We start from the raw sequence: 26,929 nt of genomic DNA, 5'->3' as shown, positions 1-26,929 counted from the left end.
AAAATATTTAATCTCCGAGATATCAATCATGATTTTTCTCTCTGAGTGCAGGTATAAGACTGAATTTAAAGTATAACTACAATAAATTAAGTGCACCACTCAGACTAAAACAAACTATATTTGCCCTCTCTATATTTAAGAGAGAATGGTACTTCAGATTGATAGAGAGGGCAACCTTGGACCACATCCTGTACTTAGCATTTAGTTATAACATACCTATAAGTAAACCTGTCCCTGCGTTTTTTATGAAAATCACTTTTGTTTCGTCCTATATACATATATACACCCATAACTAGCTCAATCTGATAGTGTGAGGGTTTCGAGTTGCACTGTCTGTCATCCAAGCACTTGTGCGTCCGTAATTTTAAGCCATTTTTCAACTGAATCTGGACTCAAAAATCATTTTCAGCATCAAATAATGCAGTTCTTCTCATCTTAACAGACATTTCAAGGTGTCGCAGACCAAATTATATCAATTTTTTACATTTTGCATACTCATGGGAACACAGACGACTCAATGATTTTAAAAAAATAGGAGGAAACTGTGAAAAACAGAAAATGGCATATTTTGATGAACTAAAAAGATAAATTATAGTTAAAAGCTACCAACAACTACCATAACTAATCTGAAGGTATGTACTTCTAGTAGATTAGCTATTCTAAAAAACACAAAACAAATATCAAACGTTATCAATATTTATTAAAATGACATTGGTCAATGATATACACAGATTCTCTAACTATAAAATGTATAGTAACAACTAATAAAATAGTATGGCATCTTAGTATGTAATGCACTGAAGTTTAAATAGCATGTACCACTTGTACAAAAGTAGAAGATGAACAGTAAATGTTTATATAAAAAAATCATCCAAACAATGTCTTCATAACTTTATATACAACAAACAAGCACTTGATTGCTTTCCACACTAACAACACATGTTTTAGACTGGTATGCTATTTATACTGGGTACTTTGGTATCCACGAAAAGGGACTATTGTAGTCCAACTCATCTTTATCTTTGGTTTTCAAGTCACTACCACAGTAAAGTTTGGCAAGACAAATAAAACAGTTATATCTTCATATCGAAGAGATTTACTTAACAGTATTACAAAGGAGCTTTCTGACATCATGAGCAGTCGAAATGGTGTTAAACTTACACATATTTGACGCGAGGGACAATAGGTACATACATCAAGTATGAAAAATAATACTGTAAGCTACAAAAGCACATTAAACATTTGTTTCAAAGTAAGTACAAACAAAATTATTTAGCATTTAGATCATTATTTATTTGGTGGGTAGCTACATATGAAATCCTCTGAATAGGATGTTCTATCTCTGACTTGACATCATCATGATTTAAATCTACAACAATTAAATGTAGTCCAGCAATGTTTCCAGTAAAGGCTTCTTGCAGATTAAGTTTTAGGCAGATTTTGCAACAAAATATCTAAAAAGGCGACCCATTTCCGGATTTATTGAAATGAAATTTCATGCTGTAATATCCAGATGAAACTGTGCAGTGCAAAATGATGCAAAGGGTACCAGTAACAAAATTTAGTAAAAATATAGATCAATACATCAACAGCTATAAAATATATGCTTATCAAATTATGCAAAATATAAGGCATGCATTATTGCTAGATAGAGATTTGTGACACTCAACAAGCAGATTCAAGCAGACAATTACTTGAAAAATGCAGGTGTATACCACTGGCAGTTAAGAAACAGGTTAAGCATAAAAATAACATATAAAGGCACATTGAAGGTCCTTTAAGTCTATAGGACTTGGACCCTTTGGCACGATGTTTTTACAATAAATGTAATAATGTTCACTACAAAATTAAATTGCACTAAGTAAGATTGTACTAGAAATTTCTCCCTAGTTCATAATGTGTGACTTTGACCTTTCTCTCGACAGAACTTCTTTCAAGATCATTTAATATATTGTGTAGAAATAAGAATGAGGTTCTTGCCACAGCAGATAGACGTTCAACAACTTTTGATTTCTGTCCATTTTGTACTTTCTAAGATTAAAAGGTAGGGATCATGAAAAAAAATCATTGATGCATTCTTTAAAGACTGCTTAAACAAAGAGTCAGATAATTTGAACAATTTAAATGTGTATTTTTGCAATTGAGTAGTACATGTTATTTCAGACAAAAGTAAAGAATGAAAAGACATCATAATCAATATCATCAACAATGTGCTGACCATGTATGAGTATTGCCGTCAGATATATGGTATAAGCTGAACAGATAATAACAATCAAAAAGTGAATAACAATCAAATACAAAATACTGACAACATACCAGAAAATAAATACAAATTTAATAGTGTTTTATTAACAAGGTAACATGCATAACCGTAACTTTTTCCATAACTTACATACAAATGACAATATTTACATGCTGAAATATGTACATAAATACTGTATTTAGTGTATTTATACAACCCAAAATACACAAATTTAGCAGTTTGGTTGCGCTTTATCATCATATGGAATAAACTTATATTATGTGAGGGTTTAAACTTTTCTTATAATAATCCCCGCTTTTGGAAAGACTTAGCTCAATTGTTTTCTATGATTGTCTTTACATTTATCTTACTGCTAGTCGGTGATATTTCCTCAAACTGCCAGATAAAAACAGATGAGGGTGCTGCAGAGCTAATGTTAAACTTGTTTTTCAGTTGAAAAGGGAGAATAACTCAACACTGATTTGAATTTAAGTTACAGGCCTTGCAACACATGTGCATAATGTCTTTGGCAACATGTGCTTCTGTTTCATTTAAATATTATAGTTATGGCCAAACTGGCATGCAGAGGGTGACAATGATGATGCCAGAGGTCGACAACAATGATGCCATATGGACAACAATGATGCCAGAGGGCGATAACACTGATGCCAGAAGAACAAAAATGATGCCAGAGGGACAACAATGAAAACTGGAGGGTGACAACAATGATGCCAGAGGGTGACAACAATGATGCCACGGGGTGACAACAATGATGCCAGAGGGTGACAACAATGATGCCATAGGGTGATAACAATGATGTCAAGAGGGTGTCAACAATGATGCCAGAGGGCGACAACAATGATGTCAGAGGGTGACAACAATGATGCCACGGGGTGACAACAATGATGCCAGAGAGTGACAACAATGATGTCAAGAGGGTGACAACAATGATGCCAGAGGGCGACAACAATGATGTCAGAGGGTGATAACAATGATGCCACGGGGTGACAATAATGATGCCAGAGGGCAACAATAATGATGCCAGAGGGCGACAATAATGATGCCAGAGGGCGACAATAATGATGTCAGAGGGTGACAATAATGATGCCAGAAGGCGACAATAATGATGCCAGAGGGCGACAATAATGATGCCAGAGGGCGACAATAATGATGTCAGAGGGTGACAATAATGATGCCAGAAGGCGACAATAATGATGCCAGAGGGCGACAATAATGATGCCAGAGGGCGACAATAATGATGTCAGAGGGTGACAATAATGATGCCAGAGGGCGACAATAATGATGCCAGAGGGTGACAATAATGATGCCAGAGGGCGACAATAATGATGCCAGAGGGCGACAATAATGATGCCAGAGGGCGACAACAATGATGCCAGAGGGCGACAATAATGATGCCAGAGGGTGACAATAATGATGCCAGAGGGCGACAATAACGATGCCAGTGGGCGACGACAATGATGCCAGAGGGTGACAACAATGATGCCATAGGGTGACAACAATGATGTCAGAGGGCGACAATAATGATGCCAGAGGGCGATGAAAATGATGCCAGAGGGCGACAATAATGAACAGAAGGGCATCAACAATGATGTCAGAGGGCGACAACAATGCCGTCAGAGGGTGACAATAGTAATAGTACCAGTGGGTGACAACATTGATACCAGAGGGCGACAACAATGATGCCAGAGGGTGACAACATTGATACCAGAGAGCGACAACAATGATGCCAGAGGGTGACAACAATGAAGCTGGAGGGCGACAACAATGAAGCTGGAGGGCGACAACAATGATGCCAGAGGGTGACAACATTGATACCAGAGAGCGACAACAATGATGCCAGAGGGTGACAACAATGAAGCTGGAGGGCGACAACAATGAAGCTGGAGGGCGACAACAATGATGCCAGAGGGCGACAACAATGAAGCTGGAGGGCGACAAAAATGATGCCAGAGGGTGACAACATTGATACCAGAGAGTGACAACAATGAAGCTGGAGGGCGACAAAAATGATGCCAGAGGGTGACAACATTGATACCAGAGGACAACAACAATGATGCAGAGGCTATGACGCCTGGAAAAAGGACAAGCTGTATTTAAAAGTATGAATTTTGTTAACCTTACATTTATTTGTTGCGAGTAGAAAATGAGCCAAGTTACCCTACAGGCCAACTGTGGTAATAACATAGTTTCATGAGATAACCAACAAGTGTTTCCTTATTGTAAATAATAAAACCCATGTAACACACACTTGTACAAAATTGTAAACCTCAAGTCTTTCTGAACACTAGTTCTCTTTGTTGGACATTTAGTAGCCATTAAAATGAAAGTCTGCATGGCAATTACGTTGCTGATGAATCAGGATAATCATGGTGAAAATACCAGCTGTTTTACAGTATGCAGTTTAATATTACAGCAAAAACAAAGACAGAAATAATGTTGTTGACATAACAAATTAGATTGACAAACATTTAACAAGAATGTGGCACTGGTTTAGCTTCAAGTATGCAATATTGTCCCGGACCTGCACACAATTTTCCAAAGTACTGTGGGAGTATGCCCTCAGGTTTTCTTGGGCAAATTGCAAATACGACTAATTTTCTTTAACATGCTAGCAATATAGTGTGTCAAAATATTTTTTTGCCAAAGATGACGTTAATTCGGAGTGTACATGAGTTTTCTTGGGGGCTGAGGCTGTTGATTTCTTTACTGGTGTACAACTTCCACTATATTTGACATTTACCAAGCTATGACTAAGTAAACCTCTATATGTGACATTTACCAAACCTAAACCCCAGCACACCTCTATATATGACATTTACCAAGCCAACCCCCCAGTATGCCTCTATATGTGACATTTACCAAGCTAACCCGTAATACACCTCTATATGTGACATTTACCAAGGTAAACCACAATACGCCTTTGTATGTGATATTGAAAGAGCAAATACAACTCTTTATGTGACATTTACTGTTATGTCATCTTCAGTAATTTAACAGAAAAAAAAATATCAAAAATTATAATAAGCACTAAAGGGAATGATCTTAAAAACAAATGAAATGGCACACGTTAACTGACTTGAGGGGGACTCGGTCAAAATGGCTTTAACAGAATCAGACCAGCTGTAGTTCATCTAATAAGATACAATTAACCATGTCTCCTTTACACGTTAATTGCTATACAGTAAAATATGAGAGAGCACAGTGATGATATTTAATTAGATTCTCCAGGTTAATCTTTATCGTGAGTATGCATATGTTGTTCTATAGTTTAACTTTAAATCAAAAGCAGTCTTTCTTCAGTTTCATCTAACACCTTTTCTAAATACTGACAGTAGATATATTGTAGCATGAAAGCTTTTAGTTCAATAAATGCATGTTCAGCTGTTACAGCACTTCTACTACTGTAGCACAAACAATTCTATGTGTGGCTTTTCACCAAAACCAGCCAACTTTCAGCACTTTCAAATCCTACTTGACAAATAATACATGTACATGTATGTAAATTTATCGAGGCTCAGAATTGCTAAATGCATATCTACAGCCCTTGCTGAACTTAGGACCTTTCACATAGGTCATTTTTTGCAGAGATCAAGCATTTCAATTTACTAATCAAAGACATGTTACACAACAAATCAGACATTTGATTCTGTAGCTTCCATCACAGCCCTATAATCCGGGGGTTGCAAATCATTGTATCTAAATTTACTGTTTGACAGACCATTAACTTTGCCATTTGTAGCCCCCTTTTGTGTGCTCGTCTTTGATCCAATACCATTTATTTCTAACAAAGGTATATCCTGCATATTCATGCTCTTTGGTGAGAGATAACCGTCATTATCATCGCATTTTTCCGGTGAGCTGCCAGGCGCAAAACTCTCATGACCACTATCACTGTCATCATTTGATTGAACATCCCTTGTGTTTCCATTGCTCAGTCTGTTTGGTGAGCCATTCTTTTGTCTTTGCCGTCCTGGCATATCTCTTATTTGAGTCTCATCAACATTATGTATCAGAGGCTGAACCTCAAAGTCATTTCTCTTATTCTTCATCCTCCCACTGACAGCATTCTTTTTTGTCAGGTCAAAGTTAACATATCGCTCCTCAGCATCTGACATCTTTTTCGAATTTAAATCCACAATGAGTTTTTCACTGGAATCATCAATGTCAAGAGGGGGTGGTGGGGCAGGTAACATCTTCGTGTAGTCTGTGGGTTCTTCTATTGCCATGGAGTTCATGGAGAGGTATCCGGGAGTCTCGCCTGTTGCACCTTCCAGCTCATCCTCATCGGCTCCACCTCCAAGGTCAAGGTAATACTGCAACATAAAGAGCATGTGTGAACAAGAATTGAAATCAACCATATGTTTAAAAGTCAATGTGATACTGAAATATGCTAAAGTATAAAAAACAAGAGCCGTCGTAAGACAGCGCGCTCGACTACGCCGCTTTGACTTAGAATACAATGACGATGTAATAATACCAAGTTTGGTCTCTTTATGTCAAACCTAACTAAAATTATTTGATACATAAGGTGACTTTGATGCTGCCCTCCCACCAGCCCACCCAAACAATGACGCAAGTCATTCAAATAACTTGATTTCCCATTATGAAAATGTGGTTAAGAATATACAAATATGCCTTTCAAAGGAAATTTAAAAAAATCAATAAAAAAATCAAGGGCCATAACTTGTATTTAGGCTTAAAACGGAGTTATTTTTCTTGTTGTAAGATGGTCGTAAATAATTTTGAATTTTATTAAGTGCATTTAATGAACAGTATAGAAGTTTTTTTATTAAAATCCCAACTTGCCCTTAACTTTTACTTGCCTAAAACTTTAACCTAAGTCAATCAGGGGCCATAACTTGTATTAAGGATATGGAGTTATGTAACCTCATTGGGTGATGGTCCTGAACAATTGTGTGAAGTATTAAGTCAATTGAATGAAGGGTATAGAAGTTATAAAACAATATCCCAACCTGCCTTAAAACTTTAACCTAAGTTCCATAGTCAATCAGGGGCCATAATTTGTATAAAAGATAGTATGGAGTTATCTAACCTCATTATGGGATGGCTCTGAACATCTGTGTGAAGTATTAAGTCAATTGAATGAATGGTATTCGAGTTTTAAGTGGAAATCCCAACTTGCCCTGAAACTTTAACCTGCCCTAAAACTTTAACCTAAGTCAAACAGGGGCCATAACTTGTATTTAGGATAATATGGAGTTATTTAACCTCATTGTGGGATGGTCCTGAACAACTGTGTGAAGTATTAAGTCAATTGAACAAAGGATATAGAAGTTATTAATAAATATTCCAACTTGCCCTAAAACTTTAACCCAAGTTCCATAGTCAATCAGGGGCCATAATTTGTATAAAAGATAATATGGAGTTATCTAACCTCATCATGTGATGGCCCTGAACAACTGTGTGAAGTATTAAGTCAATTGAATGTAGGGTATTGGAATTATAAGTGAAAATCCCAACTTGCCCTAAAACTTTAACCGGACGCCGACGCCGACGCTGGGGCGAGTACCGTAAATGACTGGGTATTAGACGCACTTTTTTCCCTCAGATTTTGATGCAAAAAAATGCCTGCGTATAATACCCAGTAACAATTTTTTGAACTTTTTTTCTGAGGTCAATTTCAAGCCGAGAGTTTGTTTAGATTTATGTAGAAAGGGATGTTACTTGCGTCATATTGATCGAGTATATACGGGTTAAAACGGCAGTTGAAGATCGGGATACGGTATATCGTAAGACGTTTATAATTTCAACAAAAATATTTTTCGATTAAAGTTACCGTAATTCACCTAAGAGTTTGGACACTCTAAATATTTGGACACCCATAATTATTTCCCAAAATAATTTATTTTGCGTACCTAATTTTCGGACACCCAAAGGACATCAATCATAACTTTCATAGTTACCAAGTTTCACAGACGAAGATTATTGATTTTTATCTTTTCAATGACTGGCTACTACTAACTACCCATCCTAAACGATTTATTGCCTGTTTAAAAGGAAGTGTGATATATTTATTTGAGGATTAAACAAACAACAAGGGCAATCAAGGGATTAAGAAAACATCGACATGTTTGTAAAACGACCTACCAATAAACGTTCAAACTTGTACCACACTTATAGACTATATGAAGCAATAATCATACAGTTATACATTAATCCTGCATAGCAATGTCCATGCTCTCCACGAGATCCTCGTGGGTATAACTGTAAGTTATGTGACGTCACACAGTGTGACTCTTTGATCTGAAGCCGATAGAATGTGTTTATTCAGTTCAGTGAAATGGTGTTTTAATTAACTTGATGAAGGATTTACACTTATAGGCGTAATAAATAAGTTTATGACCATTGATTACTACGGATAAATTAATAAGTGGTAAAAAGCAACCATGAAGAAATAAGGCAGGTTAAACAAACATGTAAATAAAATGTAAAATGATAATTTTCTATGTATTAGGAGAGCGAAAAAAATAATTAATTTATGGTGTCCGAACTCTTGTGAATTACGGTATTCAATATTATTTTGAATAATAAATTGAATTAAACAATAATCAAACTTACATATAAAAAAGCAAAGTTGGGCACTGTCAAAATATTTTTTTGCATAACATAACTTCATTCTCGACAGTATGGTTGTATGGTTTTAAAGATAACCATCGCCATTTTCACAATTTTTTTTTTTTTTGTCACTGTCAACAAACATGGTGGCTGAAAATGCCGGACGATTTTGACATTTTTTCTATGCGTCTTTTAACCAAAAACATAGATTAAAAGTTTTTTTCTCGGACTTTCCACATATTTTCTTCCCTGCGTCTAATACCCCCTATCGTCTTATACCCAGTCATTTACGGTAGTATAGCCCACCTATTCTTCGAATAGTCAAGCTAAAAATACATGTTCGTCCAACTTCTGTGTAAACTGTTGTTATAATAATAATGCACAATGATAACAAAAAATGCCCAGTGAAATCATAGATTTGTCAAGGACATTCTGTTATTTACTACTTAAGTACACTGTGCCAATCTCAGACATAAATGTCTCTAAAAAGCAAGCTTCAATTTGAAAGTTGCATACTGCTCACCTGTTTGACATTATCTTCCAGGAAATCTCCCATGATGCTGACTAGCTGGTTGAACGAGGGCCGATTTTCCGGGTCCGTCACCCAACATGCTAACATCACCTTGTACCTGGAACCGTATTCAATAAGCAAATTAGATTGAACTTAAATTTAAGATTAGAAACTTAGTATTTTGATTGGCCTGTATATTTAGCTGACTAATAGGCTGAATGGAATCACTGAGGCATGTCTAATGATAAGGATAAGATCAATATTAAAATTGGCCCTGAAACATAGACATATGTATCTTCTTTTTTTCAAAACAAATGGGAAATTACACTTTCGAAATAATGTAGTATAATAATGTAAGACATAAAATGACATAGCTGTCATTTTGAATCAAGCACTTAATTAAGTAACAATGGAGGCTGGTTATGAAAATTAAATATCCAACTAACACTGGCAAAGCTTTGAGTGGTGAAGTCTGAAACCGCAGAATACAAAACAGTAAAAGAAATGGATTATAATGTGTACATGTATATAAATCATGACCCCGCATTGTGTGATTTTGATTATATTATTTAAGAGTAAACCACAACAATACTAAGATTTAACTGCAACATACATTTCATCTGTGGCTTGTTCTGGCCGCTCCATGCGGTATCCATCTTTCAAAAGCGTGATAAACTTGTCATCAAGGTCAATACCAGGGTACGGGTTACCGCTCAGGGAAAACACCTCCCACAGGAACACACCATATGACCAACTGTGAAGGGAGGACAACATATCAGATATATCAAAGTACCCATGGCAGCATTTGAGAGTCAAAGTGAAACTATACCAGATTATTAACTTTCTATAAGATATATATAAAAACAAAAACATTACAACAGAGGGCTATTCCATTTAAACATATGACCCTCTGGTGGGAAGGGTGGGAAGGCACTTTTAAATTATTCCACCCCCATACAGAAGCAAATTTATCCTTTGGGGTCCAAATTAGTGAAATAAGACACCCTCCCATATACTATTTAAAAAATTGCCTTCCCCCGGGGATTATTTGTTTAACTGGAATAGCCCTGATAATTTTACTATGAAAATTAATGTAAATAAATTTCCACAGACATTTCAACAAAACCTGCTAACAATGTTCATAAATAAAATAATGCATATTACTGTATACTCAGTGTTGTCTAACTTTTGTATGTTTTGTATGCAAATTTCTAAAGATGCATTAACATTTTGACCATGTATCCATTCAGAAGTTAAAATGTTAACTTTAAATTTATGAGTGTGAAAGGCCTGCTTACACGTCGCTCTTAGTGGTGTAAACCCTGTGTGTGAGCGACTCTATGGCCATCCACTTCACTGGAACTTTGCCCTGTAATCACAAACAACAGACCGCTTATTGTTCTGGAATTTTATTATTAATATATGTCATTTTAGATTTTATAGTGGATATTTTGAGAAAATTGTGATGAAAGTGCCCCTGATGAGGATCTGACAAATGGTCCTGTGGGTGAGAAGCGGAAAGCTACATCAATGAACATACTTATTCTCGTTCAAATATGAGTGAATTTATTGATAAATGATCTATGAACAGCTAACTTACATCGCCCTTTTTCCTGTACTCTTCATTGGCATACTTGTAACAGTCCTTTGACAGCCCAAAGTCACAGATCTTCACTACATTGTCCTCTGCTAGTAGAATGTTACGGGCCGCCAAGTCACGATGAATGTACTGGAATATCAAAAGCATCATGGGGGGTATGGTCCGGAAAATTCTCACCCTGTGTAAAACAACTTACTTGCCACAACATGCAATTTTAGAAAAAATGTTTTTAATAGATAATGATACAAAATTAAAAGTGAGCACTCTCAAAATCAGGTTCAAAATTAGCAAATACAAATGATGTTAAAACCTTAAAACAGCAACGTTTCTCATGAACTATTGGACATGGATTTCAAATTAATGCCCGTCATGACAATGACATCAAAATACAACTATGAAGTATAAACAGCATTAACAACATCAAATTATATTCAAATTTTATGTAACAGGTATGCTAGAAAAAGTTTCATTCATTTGTATGCAGTGCTGTTTAAAATATCCAACTCTCGGGCACGCTGTTTTACCAGCTTGAGCAGGTGCCCCGCATACATGTTAAAGAAAATTACATATTTTTAAAGCAATAACTACTTTTTTGCAGATTTTGTAAGAAGACTCTTTTGAGGTAAAATCCCTTAACCTTCTCTGCTAGCTTTTTCTCAGAACACACATACTACTTATACTAAGTATTACTCATACTACTTAAGGCTAGTTTTGCCCAACATTTTGTTTTCATACAAACCTTTTATAATGAAGTCAGTGTTTTTTTTCTCAATTTACAATCACCAACCTTTTTAGAAGCGAGATACTCCATGCCCCTTGCAACTTGGAAAGACCATGACATCATATTCTTCTTTGTTAGTGGGGGGCCAATAAGTACTCCGGTGTGGTCTGGATTTGCTTTGTTCATGTAATAGGGCTTGTTGCCCGTGGGTTTCGGGGCTTCTTCGTCCGGTGGGCCTGTATCACCTGCTTCTTTCATTTTCCGGGTGATCGGATCGAGGTAATCGTCATCCATTGTGTCCTTGAATTCGTCTTTGTGTTTGAGAACGTAGTTGCGCAGATTTCCAAAATGGCAGTACTCCACTATTACATACAGCTCACCTAGACACAGAGGGAGAATAACTTACATTGTCAAATATTTGAGAATAATTGTTTGTTTCAGTCCAAGAATGTAATATATTTCATTGAGTGAGCACCAAAGGCTATATTGCATGAGTGGCATAGCCACAAGTGAAATATATACTTTTGGTGTTCACAAATAGAAATATATTGCTATCTTACACTCAAACAAACAGTTTTCTTTTTATGATATGCCTATAAAGGATTTTAAATGACAGTTTATTGTAGATTTTCCAAAAAGATAACACCTCAAATTGTATCTTAACAAATTGTATCCTAACGTAACATCGTGTCAGAAATGATGTTGTTAACATTGGGTCCAAGCACTGAGCGCACTGACGTTTGATTTTTGAATTGAGAGCGGGCTGAAATTTCAAAACAGTGAAAAATATCAAAAAGTTATTTCACTGTTTGAACCAGTGATATATAATTTTTATTTCACTGATAAATCTCTATAAACCACTGGAAAGCCAATAATAATGCATGGCACATATGTTTATATCAGATAATCTATGCCACTGCACTATGGATTTATTAGCTGTAGCTGATAAACAATTGTTATGAACAATGGGCCAATTGTTCAGAACTTTGTTAAAGTTAACAACATTGTTAATATGCCATTGTTCTTAACCATCAAATGTTTACCACCTGGAAAGTCTCATGGACACACTTGTAAACTGAAATATTTCTAATCAGATTTGAGACAACTAATTTTGCTAAACTTATTTTTTATAAATATATGAACACATCATGAAATATTTCAACTCAAAAAGTGAACAACGATGCCTTTAATCACAATGGTAACGTTTACCAAGTATTGAATAATTGGCTCAATGATTTATAAATCTGAACAATTCCTTATTCATGTTCATAAAGCATAAACTATGATTCTCATGTTTTATCATGTTTTATCATGTTTTATTATGTTTTATTATAAACAATTTTATAAACATGGTAGGTTTTTTCACATTTTATTTAGCAAAGTCTTGAATTGAGAAATTGATAGGACCACAAATATTAACTCTCAAAAAGTTAAATTAGTCCTCAGATACTGAATTTTGCCTTACCTCTGGCAATGTTTTTTGTGACAGCCCCCAGGAGGTTAAGTATATTCACGTGTTGGCCAATATGGATAAGGATCTTGAGTTCCGACAGCAGGGTCATTATCTGGTCTCTGTCTGTGCAGTCTGGAAAGAGAGGAAATATTGTTAACACATACATGATGCATGGCAATATAATAAACGGCAAAGAATGTTTACTGTGGATTTCTGTATGTGAATCAAGAAACTATTTTACTAAAAACCTGTTTGGGACAAAAATAATTGCTCTAGGTAACTGTATCAAATACACATGTGGAATGATCTAAAACAAATATCTAAATTAATGTTACTAAATAACCGAGAATGGACTACAAAGGCAGAACAAGAGCATTAAAATTGAAGGCAAACGCTTGTCCCTCAAGGGCCATAACACAAGAATTTTTAAATTTGAGTAATGAGCCTTATTCTATTATTGAAAACCAGGGCCGAAAACCAGGGCTGTGTTTCAATAAGATATCTAAGGCTTAAACCTTATGCTGCTAGTAAAGTTACAGGCAGAATTTATGCGACAAATGTCCTTATGATATTTATTTTTTTGAAACGCAGCTTTAACCAAAAATGGAGTCACGCCTAAAGAGTAGTGATCTTGAGCCTTACAATCTTTACTGAAACGGGGCCATGTGTATTAACTTTCTTGTGAATATCTCGAACAGTTTTTGAACTGTGCAAAATATAACATCTTTTTGCATCAATCCAATTATGTTGACAATTGCAACGTCAGTGCTGTGACAATACCTCAACTCTTTTTCTTGACTAGCTAAAATGCCATTATACCTTTAACCATCTTCACAGCAACACTGAGAACGTCAACATGGTCCACAATACCAATAGCCTCTGCCTTCACCACCCGGCCAAATGCTCCCTGACCCAGTATCATACCTGTTAAACACACAGAAACATTAACATACATGGTATCCAAACTTGCAATTCTTACATTCAAGACAAGACTTTAATTTCAGTGGTGAAAGCAAAAAGGTTCTATCTTCTTCTTTATTCAATGTCATAAAGAACCTTTTTACATTCACCCCTGTAATTATGTGACCTTTTTTGTTTGGGACTTTACAAACTTAAAATTCTGATAATGGTGTGCTTCTTTTCCCTTAATTGATATCTTTATCATTGATGATTATGTCAAAGCTTAAACTACTATAAAAGTTCAAATATTCCAATCCTATTCACAAGCTTGGTATAATAACCAAACAGCTAGATTACCTAATCTAAGCCTCTCTTTCGGGAATTCCCACTTAGCATCATACGGTATACATGAGGTCTGTTCATCAAGAGGAATATCTGGGTTGTAGTCACCCTTTGGTTGAATAAGGTACTGTTCTAATTCCTTGTGCTGGAAACAAAAATACATGGTATGGTACATGATCAAATTAAATGGTCAGCAGCCGATTGTGTAAAACTGAAAAACTCTTTAGCTTGGTCAAAGATAGCTAAAATGTTTATTGATTGCTAAATATGTATCCAATAATAACTATCGACCAATTAAACAATTCAAATGTGTAAACTAGCCAAATGGTAACCTGTGATCAAGTTTTTATACAACTGGCTGCTGTCAAACATCTAAGGGTACAACTCAACACTGCCATAACTCCACTATAGGAACGTATAAACAAATAGATTTAGACAATACAAAATCAACCTAGTATTTACCAGTTCGAGGGATCTTCTGCGCTGGATACAGCAGACAATTAATACAGCAACTAGAAGCGCAAGGGCCACAATGATTCCCGCGATTATTGCACCTAGTCTCCATCCAGCAAGGGCAGGAGGGGCTGGGGTCTTGACCTCTGTAACCATGGAAATATTGGCTGTTCATAGATATATACTATTAATAAGTCACATCTGTAAATTTTACATAACAAAAGTTTTTTTATTGATTTTTTTAAAGAAAATTTTAATCATTATTATACTTTAAATGCTAATTACATTTTCCTTTAAATTTCTTCTGTTGAAATAAACTTAATGGTTGAAATGACAGATCTCACAGTAGCTCAGACAAATATAGTTACATGTAGGGCATATATCAGAGTACCCCTGACAAACATTGTAACATGTAGGGCAGATGCAGAGTAACCAAGACAAACATTGTTACATGTAGGACAGATATCAGGGTATCTCAGACAAACATTGTTACATATGGGCAGATATCAGGGTATCACAGACAAACATTGTTACATGTAGGACAGATATCAGGGTATCACAGACAAACATTGTTACATGTAGGACAGATATCAGGGTATCACAGACAAACATTGTTACATGTAGGACAGATATCAGGGTATCACAGACAAACATTGTTACATGTAGGACAGATATCAGGGTATCACAGACAAACATTGTTACATGTAGGACAGATATCAGGGTATCTCAGACAAACATTGTTACATGTAGGACAGATATCAGGGTATCACAGACAAACATTGTTACATGTAGGACAGATATCAGGGTATCACAGACAAACATTGTTACATGTAGGACAGATATCAGGGTATCACAGACAAACATTGTTACATGTAGGACAGATATCAGGGTATCACAGACAAATATTGTTACATGTAGGGCATATATCAGAATACCTCAGACAAACATTGTTACATGTAGGACAGATATCAGGGTATCACAGACAAACATGGTTACATGTAGGACAGATATCAGCATACCTCAGACAAACATTGATACATATGGGAAGATATCAGAGTACCTCAGACAAACATTGTTACATGAAGGGCAGATATCAGAGTCTCTCAGAGCTCATTCACTTACGGTACTCATATGTGTAGTTCCTGTCAATCTGGCCTCCCCTATTGGTGGCCACACATGTATACACACCATTGAAGCTGGAGTTAGTTGCATTAATCTTCAGTCTGTGGAAAAAATTCTTTGACATTAATTTTGTAATCAAAACTGACTAATGATGACTTTTGTCTGACAAGTTAGCTAGTTCATTAAAATAAAGCTATAAGTTGTGTAAATCATGAAAAAGAAATCACTTGAAAACTTTGCAGACATCAAAATGGATATAATGTTTGGCCATTTTCAAATTTGAATTTTATATCCAAATGATCCACCTGACTAATGTGGATTATAAAGTGGATGTATCTTAGCTCATCTTACTTTTTTAAAAATATTTAAACAAGAGTAATGAGACTTGTTACAAGTGTATATCAAAATTGATTAAAGTGAACATGTGTAATAAGCTTCATTGAATATCTCGTTTTCAAGATACAGTCAAATTAAATATTAAGTATTAAGTGGCCACCTTTGGGAAAAGGTCAAAGTGGCTGCTTAAGACAGGTGGCCACTTAATACAGGTTGAAAATTCCCGCCACTTAAGCTTTGTTTAAACAGAGGTTGATAATATATCTGAACAACCACCTCACACCACCATCAGCATCATCAGTACCATTATCATTAAAGAAGTTTAAATACAAATGTAGGTTAAAAAACTTCATAGCAAAATTATAAATAGAATGCAGTAAATAATTTTTCATACATAGCATAAACAAGAAAAACAAAACACCAAACATCAGTCCATATCACTACATTAACAAGTTCACTTTTTAAAGTAATCCATTATTTTAGTTTGCTTAACTCCAGTCTCTAATATAAAGTGCTGTGCCGACATTGTCATGTCAGCCTGACAATCTGTGAGCATTGCAGAGCAAATGTTTTAATACTTCTCTCCATCCACAGTCAAATCCTAGGCAACACTTTTTGCACTATGACCGTTTTCTAATTATTTAATACACTTGTCATGCTCTTTTAGAATCAAACACTGACAACTTTTTTACTGTCATCCATAACAGAAATTAAAAAGAATATCACGCACAATGCAATGTAATTATCCGTATGTAAAAAAGTAAATCCGTGCATTCTAAAAATTAATATTGAAATGAATGCATATCTTAACTTGTTTCATACCTTCAAAAGACAATGCAAACTGTGTATTTATAATAACTGGTGTTCTTTGTCTGTATTTGATAATTAATAATAATCAAGTATCTTCATTCAGTGTGACAATTCTGATCAAAACATTTGCCAACATATTATTAACATGATTTCTCGGTAAGTAAACATTCATGGCCACCGTGTGATGTTACAGGCATTTTCATTGGATGAGGCAAATATCCGAGGCCGTCATACTTTTCCATGAACTTCAGTATGCAATTAAAGCTGTGTATTTGAAAATTTTATAAGTGTACGTGTCAGTGACAAGGGATTAGTGGTCGCTTATTAGTGTTTATATGACTTCATGGGGTCAAAAATAAGTGACCGCAGCCGGATTATACAGTTTGCTGTTTAATGCAAGTACTTTATATAGTTAAAAGGGGAATTTGGAGTGGCCCGATAATGCAGGTGGCCTTTTAAAGCAGGTGACCGTTCAACCAGGTTTGACTGTATTGCAAATATTGATGTTTCACGCTAATTCTCCTGGCTTTGAAAAAATCTCTTCTTTTACTGGTAAGCATGAGGGCATTTACATATGTAACAGGCAAAAGTGTGCTTGACTACATGTTGTCCAAGGATAAAATGTGCTTAACTACAGGCTGTCAAGGGCTAAAGTATGCCTGACTTCATGTTGTCCACGGCTGAAATGTGCTTGACTAAAGGTTGTCAAGCGCTAATATATGGTCAAGGTCTTAAGTGTGCTTGACTATAGGTTGTCAAGGACTAAAGTGTGCTTGACTATAGGTTGTCAAGGACTAAAGTGTGCTTGACTATAGGTTGTCAAGGGCTAAAGTGTGCTTGACTATAGGTTGTCAAGGGCTAAAGTGTGCTTGACTATAGGTTGTCAAGGGCTAAAGTGTGCTTGACTATAGGTTGTCAAGGGCTAAAGTGTGCTTGACTATAGGTTGTCAAGGGCTAAAGTGTGCTTGACTATAGGTTGTCAAGGACTAAAGTGTGCTTGACTATAGGTTGCCAAGGGCTAAAGTGTGCTTGACTATAGGTTGTCAAGGGCAAAAGTGTGCTTGACTATAGGTTGTCATACCTCTGATTGCGATTGAGAAGTTCCATGCTAGCTGAGATGTTAGTGGCAGAGATTTTCTCAAAGTCCTTGAACCACTTAATGGTGGGAGCGGGCAGGCCCTCAACATCACAATCGAACAGGTACGTGTTCTTGGACAGGTGGGTGACCGACAAGGTCTCAACCAGGAACATTGGCGGCATCACGTCTGGAATTGCCATAATAGTTTGTGTTATGGACATGTTTCAGTATCTTACATTGTCACTCACTGACTGGATTTCAAAGCAAAGTTGAAAAAACGAAAAACACAATCAAAGCTAATGTTAAGTAACAATATCAAATTGATTTGGTTTCAATCCTTACCCTAACCATTTTACTCATTGGTACTTTTTCCATGAAGGTAATAACAGATGATATTCATTAAGCCAAACAAACAAAAACCTTCCATCAATTTATCTTCATTTGTTATTCTTTATGACAAAATTCATTCCGATCATCACTTCACAGAATTAGTTTATTGTACTTCATTTTTGCTTGTTTGTGAAGACAGCTATTGACTCATATGAATACTTCTCTTGAGTACTTAACAATTATAATAGATGTCTCTTTTGAGAGGAGGCCATGATAACACTTTTACCACTTTATATAAACTGTTCACCTTGCAGTAATTAACACTGACCTCTGACATGATGTTCCAGGGTGCCAATTGGGCCAACATTTCTCCCAGACGGGGTGGTCCCATTCACAACAAACACCGTCTCGTCATACTTCAGGAAGGGATCAATGTCCACATGCATGGTCATCGACATGTTGTCCCTGAAATTATGAACAATGATCATTACATGAGTGGTCTTCTCATGCAATTTCTCCATGGGATCTGTGTCATTTATAAACAGCTTTTTACTGAATTTCTGAAAACTCTCAAAAATATCTCATACCTTGGCTCGTATCTGAACCGAGTCCTATTTTTGTCCCACTCTCCAAAGATGTATGTCCCATTTTCGATAGTGGAGTTTGTTAATGTAAAGTTAATGTACTTCCACAGGCTGGCTTCAAACGTAAGCCTAACAGCGTCACCAGCAATTGGGCTCATTCGTTTGGCACTGCTGTAATACTGGAATCCATTTCCCACGTCTGAAAAAAGAATTCATTGTGGGGTCTATGCTTTAAAGGACTAAGCACCAATCAAAAATGTAATGGTTCTGTACCTTCAAGAATCACTCTTTTGTACTAACTAAGAGTTAGACTACATTGTACCTTCAGCATGAACTCTTCCATACTATCTAAGAGTAAGGCTACATTGTATCATCAAGCATGATCTCTTCCATAATATTTAAGAGTAATGCTACATTGTGCCATCGAGCATGAACTGTTCCGTAATATCGCATAGTAAGGCTATACAAATTTTTGTAGATGGAAAACCTGGTCATTCAAGACCAAATGGAGGCTATGGTAATACCTCAATACTTAAGTCAACCTGGAGGTTTTGGTAGTACCTCCACAGTCAAGACAACACTGAGGCGATGGTAAAACTCAACATTCACAACAACACTAAGGCTATGGTAATAATACCCCCACTTTCACAACAACATTAAGGCTATGGTAAAACCTCAATACTCAAGGCAACACTGAGGCTATGGTAAAACCTCAATACTCGGGACAACACAGAGGCTATGGTAAAACCTCGATACTTGGGACAACACTGAGGCTATGGTAAAACCTCAATACTCGGGACAACACAGAGGCTATGGTAAAACCTCAATACTTGGGACAACACAGAGGCTATGGTAAAACCTCAATACTTGGGACAACACAGAGGCTATGGTAAAACCTCAATACTTGGGACAACACAGAGGCTATGGTAAAACCTTAATACTCGGGACAACACTGAGGCTATGGTAAAACCTCAAAACTTGGGACAACACAGAGGCTATGGTTAAACCTCAATACTTGGGACAACACTGAGGCTATGGTAAAACCTCAATACTCGGGACAACACAGAGGCTATGGTAAAACCTCAATACTCGGGACAACACAGAGGCTATGGTAAAACCTCAATATTCAGGACAACACAGAGGCTATGGTAAAACCTCAATACTCAGGACAACACAGAGGCTATGGTAAAACCTCGACTCTCAAGATGACAAGGAGGCTATGGTAAAACCTCGACACACAAGATGACACAGCAGCAATGGAAATACCTTGACACTCAATACGACATGGAGGCTATGGTATTACCTCAACACTCAAAACAACACAGCAGTTATGGTAATATCTCGACACTCAATACGACATGAAGGCTATGGTAATACCTTAACACTCAAAACGACACAGAAGTTATGGTAATACCTGAACACTCAAAACGACACAGAAGTTATGGTAATACCTCAACACTCAATACAACATGGAGGCTATGGTAATACCTCAACACTCAAAACGACACAGAAGTTATGGTAATACCTCAACACTCAATACGACATGGAGGCTATGGTAATACCTGAACACTCAAAACGACACAGAAGTTATGGTAATACCTCAACACTAAATACAACATGGAGGCTATGGTAATACCTCAACACTCAAAATGACACAGAAGTTATGGTAATACCTCAACACTCAATACAACATGGAGGCTATGGTAATACCTCAACACTCAAAACGACACAGAAGTTATGGTAATACCTCGACACCCAATACGACATGGAGGCTATGGTAATACCTTAACACTCAAGACGACACAGAAGTTATGGTAATACCTCAACACTCAAGACGACACAGAAGTTATGGTAATACCTCAACACTCAATACGACATGGAGGCAATGGTTATACCTCAACACTCAAAATGACACAGAAGTTATGGTAATGACTCGACACTCAATATGACATGGAGGCTATGGTAATACCTCGATACTCAATACGACATGGAGGCTATGGTAATACCTCGACACTCAAGACGACACGGCAGTTATGGTAATACCTCGACAATCAATACGACATGGAGGCTATGGTAATACCTCAACACTCAAAATGACAAGGTGGTTGTGGTAATACCTCAACACTCAATACGACATGGAGGCAATGATTATACCTCAACACTCAAAATGACACAGAAGTTATGGTAATGACTCGACACTCAATACGACATGGAGGCTATGGTAATACCTCGATACTCAATACGACATGGAGGGTATGGTAATACCTCGACACTCAATACGACATGGAGGCTATGGTAATGACTCGACACTCAATACGACATGGAGGCTATGGTAATACCTCGATACTCAATACGACATGGAGGCTATGGTAATACCTCGACACTCAATACGACATGGAGGCTATGGTAATATCTCGACACTCAATACGACATGGAGGTTATGGTAATGACTCGACACTCAATACGACATGGAGGCTATGGTAATACCTCGACACTCAATACGACATGGAGGCTATGGTAATACCTCGACACTCAATACGACATGGAGGCTATGGTAATATCTCAACACTCATATGACATACTGGCTACTGTAATAACTCAAGACTTATGACATGAAGATCATGGCAGTAATGACTATCTGAATTTATATAAGTAGCAGATATACAATATGGAAAATCATTTTGAGCTTTCTTATTCTAGTTTCTAACCTGTAGCAACATAAAACAGATGGGAATCATTGGTGCCTATCCTGTTCCTCGTAACGCATCGGAAAAATCCAGCTCTCTTTTCCTTCACGAGAAGTGTACTGATTAACTTGTTGGCTGTCCGGTTTTCCCGAATCTGCGGGTAGGATACGGCAGCTCTGTCTCGCTATTGGAAACACATGAATTCAATTGTTAAGTTTTGACAGTCTAAAACAAATGACGAATTTTAATTGCTTACAAATAATAGTTAAACATGATCAATTTTATTTTTCATGAAATTAGCAATTATATTAGCAATTAAGTTTTTATTTCACTTCATTATTGCAATACTAAACTTCAAGTCTTTGCCATTAGGTCTTCTCATAAAAAGAGGTGATAATTATGAAATCATTGTTCACAACAATAAACATTGATCCCTCCCTGCCCATAGTAACACAAGTTTTGATGGTCTTGGATACATTCAAAATAATACAGTTAAACAAAAAATATTTGAACTTGCATGATGCAATAATATGAAAATGTCAAGCATATCATAAGACCATTGTTTGCCATATTGTAGCTAATCGCTGATTTATTTCTTGTAAAAAAAATGATGAAATACTTTGCTCAAAGACAAGTGCCCCACATCGGGAATAATAGGCCAATCTCGTTTCATCATCAAGCATAGCATTAAAATCATTTCAGAGAGTATTAAAAATATGACTATGTATTGTCACTGGTAAGATGTGTATTATGACAGGATCAATGATATGTATATTGCCACTGGTTAGATGTTTACTATGAATGTATCAATGATATGTGTATTGCCACTGGTAAGATGTGTACTTTGTGAAAGTATCAATGATATGTGTATTGTCACTGGTAAGATGTGTACTGTTACAGTATCAATGATATGTGTATTGTCACTGGTAAGATGTGTACTGTTACAGTATCAATGATATGTGTATTGCCACTGGTAAGATGTGTACTATGAATGTATCAATGATATGTGTATTGCCACTGGTAAGATGTGTACTTTGTGAAAGTATCAATGATATGTGTATTGTCACTGGTAAGATGTGTACTGTTACAGTATCAATGATATGTGTATTGCCACTGGTAAGATGTGTACTATGAATGTATCAATGATATGTGTATTGCCACTGGTAAGATGTGTACTATGAATGTATCAATGATATGTGTATTGCCACTGGTAAGATGTTTACTATGACAGTATCAATGATATGTGTATTGCCACTGGTAAGATGTTTACTATGACAGTATCAATGATATGTATATTGCCACTGGTAAGATGTTTACTATGACAATATCAATGATATGTGTATTGCCACTGGTAAGATGTTTACTATGACAATATCAATGATATGTGTATTGTCACTGGTAAGATGCGTACTATGACAGTATCAATGATATGTGTATTGTCACTGGTAAGATGCGTACTATGACAATATCAATGATATGTGTATTGTCACTGGTAAAATGCGTACTATGACAGTATCAATGATATGTGTATTGTCACTGGTAAAATGTGTACTATGACAATATCAATGATATGTGTATTGTCACTGGTAAAATGTGTACTATGACAGTATCAATGATATGTGTATTGTCACTGGTTAGATGTTTACTATGACAGTATCAATGATATGTATATTGTCACTGGTAAGATGTGCAGTATCAATGATGTGTGTATTGCCACTGGTAAGATGTGTACTATGACAATATCAATGATATGTGTATTGTCACTGGTAAAATGTGTACTATGACAGTATCAATGATATGTATATTGTCACTGGTTAGATGTGTACTATGACAGTATCAGTGATATGTGTATTGTCACTGGTAAGATGCGTACTATGACAATATCAATGATATGTGTATTGTCACTGGTAAGATGCGTACTATGACAATATCAATGATATGTGTATTGCCACTGGTAAGATGTGTACTATGACAGTATCAATGATGTGGGTATTGCCACTGGTAAGATGTGTACTATGAATGTATCAATGATATGTGTATTGCCACTGGTAAGATGTTTACTATGACAGTATCAATGATATGTGTATTGCCACTGGTAAGATGTGTACTATGACAGTATCAATGATATGTGTATTGTCACTGGTAAGATGTGTACTATGACAGTTTCAATGATATGTGTATTGTCACTGGTAAGATGTGTACTATGACAGTATCAATGATATGTGTATTGTCACTGGTTAGATGTGTACTTTTACAGTATCAATGATATGTGTATTTTCACTGGTTAGATGTGTACTTTGACAGTATCAATGATATGTATATTGTCACTGGTAAGATGTGTTCTATATACCGTATTATATCATGCATAGGACGCACTTTTTTACCCCCAATTCTCGTCTTAAAAATTGCCTGCGTCCTTTCTATGCTATTAGAATTTCATCTGTTTTTTTCCAAGTCCATTTCAGGTTGAAAATATCGGACCGGGGAAGAACGCGGTAATAGTAAGTATCTGTACTGCGTCACCGAAGAGAACAACTGACATAGGTAAAATCACGCAAGTTAACACACGCAGAAATATATTGAATGTTTACTTTAAAATGATTTATTGAGAAATAAATTGAAAAAAACACGAGTGTTTACTTTTTTATAAAAGGGACGCTACTCACAAAAACTCGATGTGAGTCAGCACTTTAACTGGATTGAGTTATAACGGCAACGGAAATCGGGAAAGGAGGTAAATATCAATTAATCGTTGTTTATGATTTTAATGTTTCGATATTTTACAAAACATTTTGTTGTATGTTACTGTTTTAAAAAATTGATAAATGAATGTGCATAACGCAAAGTAGCATTATTATCACTATCAAATCTTTTCAAATGTGCGGAGGTGTGAAAAACACCCGCTGTCTGTTATTAGAAAAACATCAATAGAACAAACTATTGTGATGGTAATACCTTATGGTTGTTTGTTCACACTTTACCCGATGTGCCTTCCGCTGGCAAGGCTAATTACTGACACTTAATTATGCCGACATGCTTTAATCCGCACAGCGACAAGCCTTATCAAAACAATCATCAGGTTTGACAATACACAGTTTTGTTGCGATTGCAACGGTTGCAACGGTTGACTGTCATTCAGAAAGCATGTCGAGACTATTGCAACGGTTGACTGTCAGTCTGGACTATTACGGCATTTGTATAAGTCTTATAATATGCGTAAATGTTCTCAAAATGTCAAGACATATATCATTGTTGTGTACACTAAATTACCAAAATAAGACAATAATTATCGAAATACACAAGACAGTTACCAAAATATGCCTTATATACAATTTTTTGTTTGTTTTTTACTTCAATATATATGTTATAAATACTTGACCAACCTCAATTTTTCGGCTCCGATTTTGACATTTTTCCGCTGCGTCCTATCTTATATATCAAGGGTTTTTACCCGTTTTCTCAACTATTTTTTTGCCTGCGTCCTATCTATGCTAGCGTCCTATACATGATATAATACGGTATGCTTCATGTATATAAACAGTAAAGTTTTTGAATCATGAGTAAGAGTTGAAGTGTGTTGGGGTAGGAAGCCCCATTTAGTTAAAGTGCTGTGCTCATAGTTCCAGCCCCACACTGGGCGCAATTTTCCTCCCAGGTTTACTTAATCAATGAACCGTAACTTAAAACACATAAAGATATACCATAGTGACCATTTCCAAGTTATTGTATGTCATGGAGCAGTTGGTTGGTGAGGTACATGTCATCCAGTACCATTCTATGGTGTTGGGTGGGGGAACAGACTCAGCAACGCATTTGAGCGCATGTTCCATGTCCAACAGATAAAACTCATTAGTGTTGTTGCTGACAATGTCCACTGTCGGTATATCTAGATAAAAAATGTAGGTGATACTATAAAATCATAATTTCTTTAATAGGCCTATCATTTAAATGCATATAAATTCAAAATAGTAGGAAGTGTTTAAATAAACAAGGAGCATGACCTTTAAAATGAAAGGAATTTTGTGAATAGTTAAGTTTATACCTGTACTTATATTTTTATTTTAGTTCATTCTGATGACTTTTTATCCCGATGGAGCTTGAACCCATTATCTCTATGATAAAAGTATAAACAACTGTTATCCTCTTTTAAGGTTAAAAGATCAAGTTCTTTAGTACCTAAATTGTGACATCATTTGATCTGTCTTTATGGATTTTTGACATTTGTTGTACTTACAATCAACTATGAGTTCAACGTCAATGGTTGCCCTAGCAACATCTTGTCTTGCAACAAATGTGTATATGCCCGCATCTTCACGGCGAGGATAGTTTATCTTCAGGTAAAACACATCCCTTTCTTCTCTGAATAAGAACAAGGGATATTGAAGATTTAGAAAAACAAATAAGTTTAAATTTCCTGTAACATTAATCAGAGGCGGTAATCACGTGATACATTGTTTTGTTACCAAGCATCAAAAAATGGCAGCGCCCAGTGAGACGGTATGTATTTTTGTTAAGTTTCTCTCAATAATTAAACAATTAAATTTTGTAACATCGACCATGTTCCAGCGCCCAATTTTCCCCGTTATTTGGTACCTTAATTTTGTTAGACAGTTCTGTAGTTTATTTGGAATGCGTGTCACAAGTTTTCAATCGAGGCGAAATGTGCTTCGGAAATCTTAGAACCAAGCATGAACTGTCATTTATTTTTAAATGTTGTCCTTAATATACGCAATTTCGCTTACAGAGCTATTTAAAAACATTGCATGAACACCTATCGGTATGCCCTAAGTTTTGTTTCCACAGCAACGTACGTATGTTTCCGAAATAATGTTACAATCATTTTTAGAACCAAGCACTTAAGAAATATTGTTCGAACCATGCACTACGTAATCTTAAACGTGTTTTGAATTTGTTTTTCAGGCTGATAAACTAGTCGTTGAACAGCTGAAAACGAATACTAATTCTGCAGCATAGTACTATACAGGTTGTATATCAATTCTAATGTCTATTCTAATATTGTTTTAGTATAAATAAGAATTCTATTGAACAGTCCAGGCATTCATTACTTTGTATCGAAGTAAAGGTTATTTAAAAATTGTATAACCCGATTCTCTGCCCATAGTTATGATAACCATAAACAATTATAACACTTAAAAGTATAAA

The 26,929-nt window shown here is 36.0% G+C and overlaps 1 protein-coding gene across 1 annotated transcript in view; it reads right to left on the bottom strand.

Annotated features, from left to right (window-relative positions):
- Window positions 1–682: 682 nt before the first annotated feature.
- The window catches only part of LOC128226362 (vascular endothelial growth factor receptor 1-like), a 66,084-nt gene continuing 39,837 nt past the window's right edge, over window positions 683–26,929 (bottom strand). The window contains exons 9-25 of the mRNA XM_052936241.1: window positions 26,001–26,125; window positions 25,468–25,652; window positions 21,788–21,950; window positions 19,083–19,278; window positions 18,824–18,960; window positions 18,169–18,352; window positions 15,942–16,042; window positions 14,829–14,965; window positions 14,382–14,511; window positions 13,944–14,048; window positions 13,137–13,256; window positions 11,738–12,051; window positions 10,951–11,079; window positions 10,649–10,719; window positions 9,964–10,104; window positions 9,363–9,468; window positions 683–6,576 (exon numbers count right to left, since the gene is read on the bottom strand). Of these exons, the coding sequence (XP_052792201.1) occupies window positions 5,896–6,576; window positions 9,363–9,468; window positions 9,964–10,104; window positions 10,649–10,719; window positions 10,951–11,079; window positions 11,738–12,051; window positions 13,137–13,256; window positions 13,944–14,048; window positions 14,382–14,511; window positions 14,829–14,965; window positions 15,942–16,042; window positions 18,169–18,352; window positions 18,824–18,960; window positions 19,083–19,278; window positions 21,788–21,950; window positions 25,468–25,652; window positions 26,001–26,125 (3,025 nt within the window). The 3' untranslated portion in view covers window positions 683–5,895. The remainder of the gene's footprint in view (window positions 6,577–9,362; window positions 9,469–9,963; window positions 10,105–10,648; window positions 10,720–10,950; window positions 11,080–11,737; window positions 12,052–13,136; window positions 13,257–13,943; window positions 14,049–14,381; window positions 14,512–14,828; window positions 14,966–15,941; window positions 16,043–18,168; window positions 18,353–18,823; window positions 18,961–19,082; window positions 19,279–21,787; window positions 21,951–25,467; window positions 25,653–26,000; window positions 26,126–26,929) is intronic.

This window comes from Mya arenaria, chromosome 3 (genome assembly GCF_026914265.1).
Source record: "Mya arenaria isolate MELC-2E11 chromosome 3, ASM2691426v1".
NCBI classification, from domain to species: Eukaryota; Metazoa; Mollusca; class Bivalvia; order Myida; family Myidae; genus Mya; species Mya arenaria.
The sequence above is the reverse complement of the archived record's forward strand: the minus strand, read 5'-3'. Positions and strand labels throughout refer to the sequence as shown.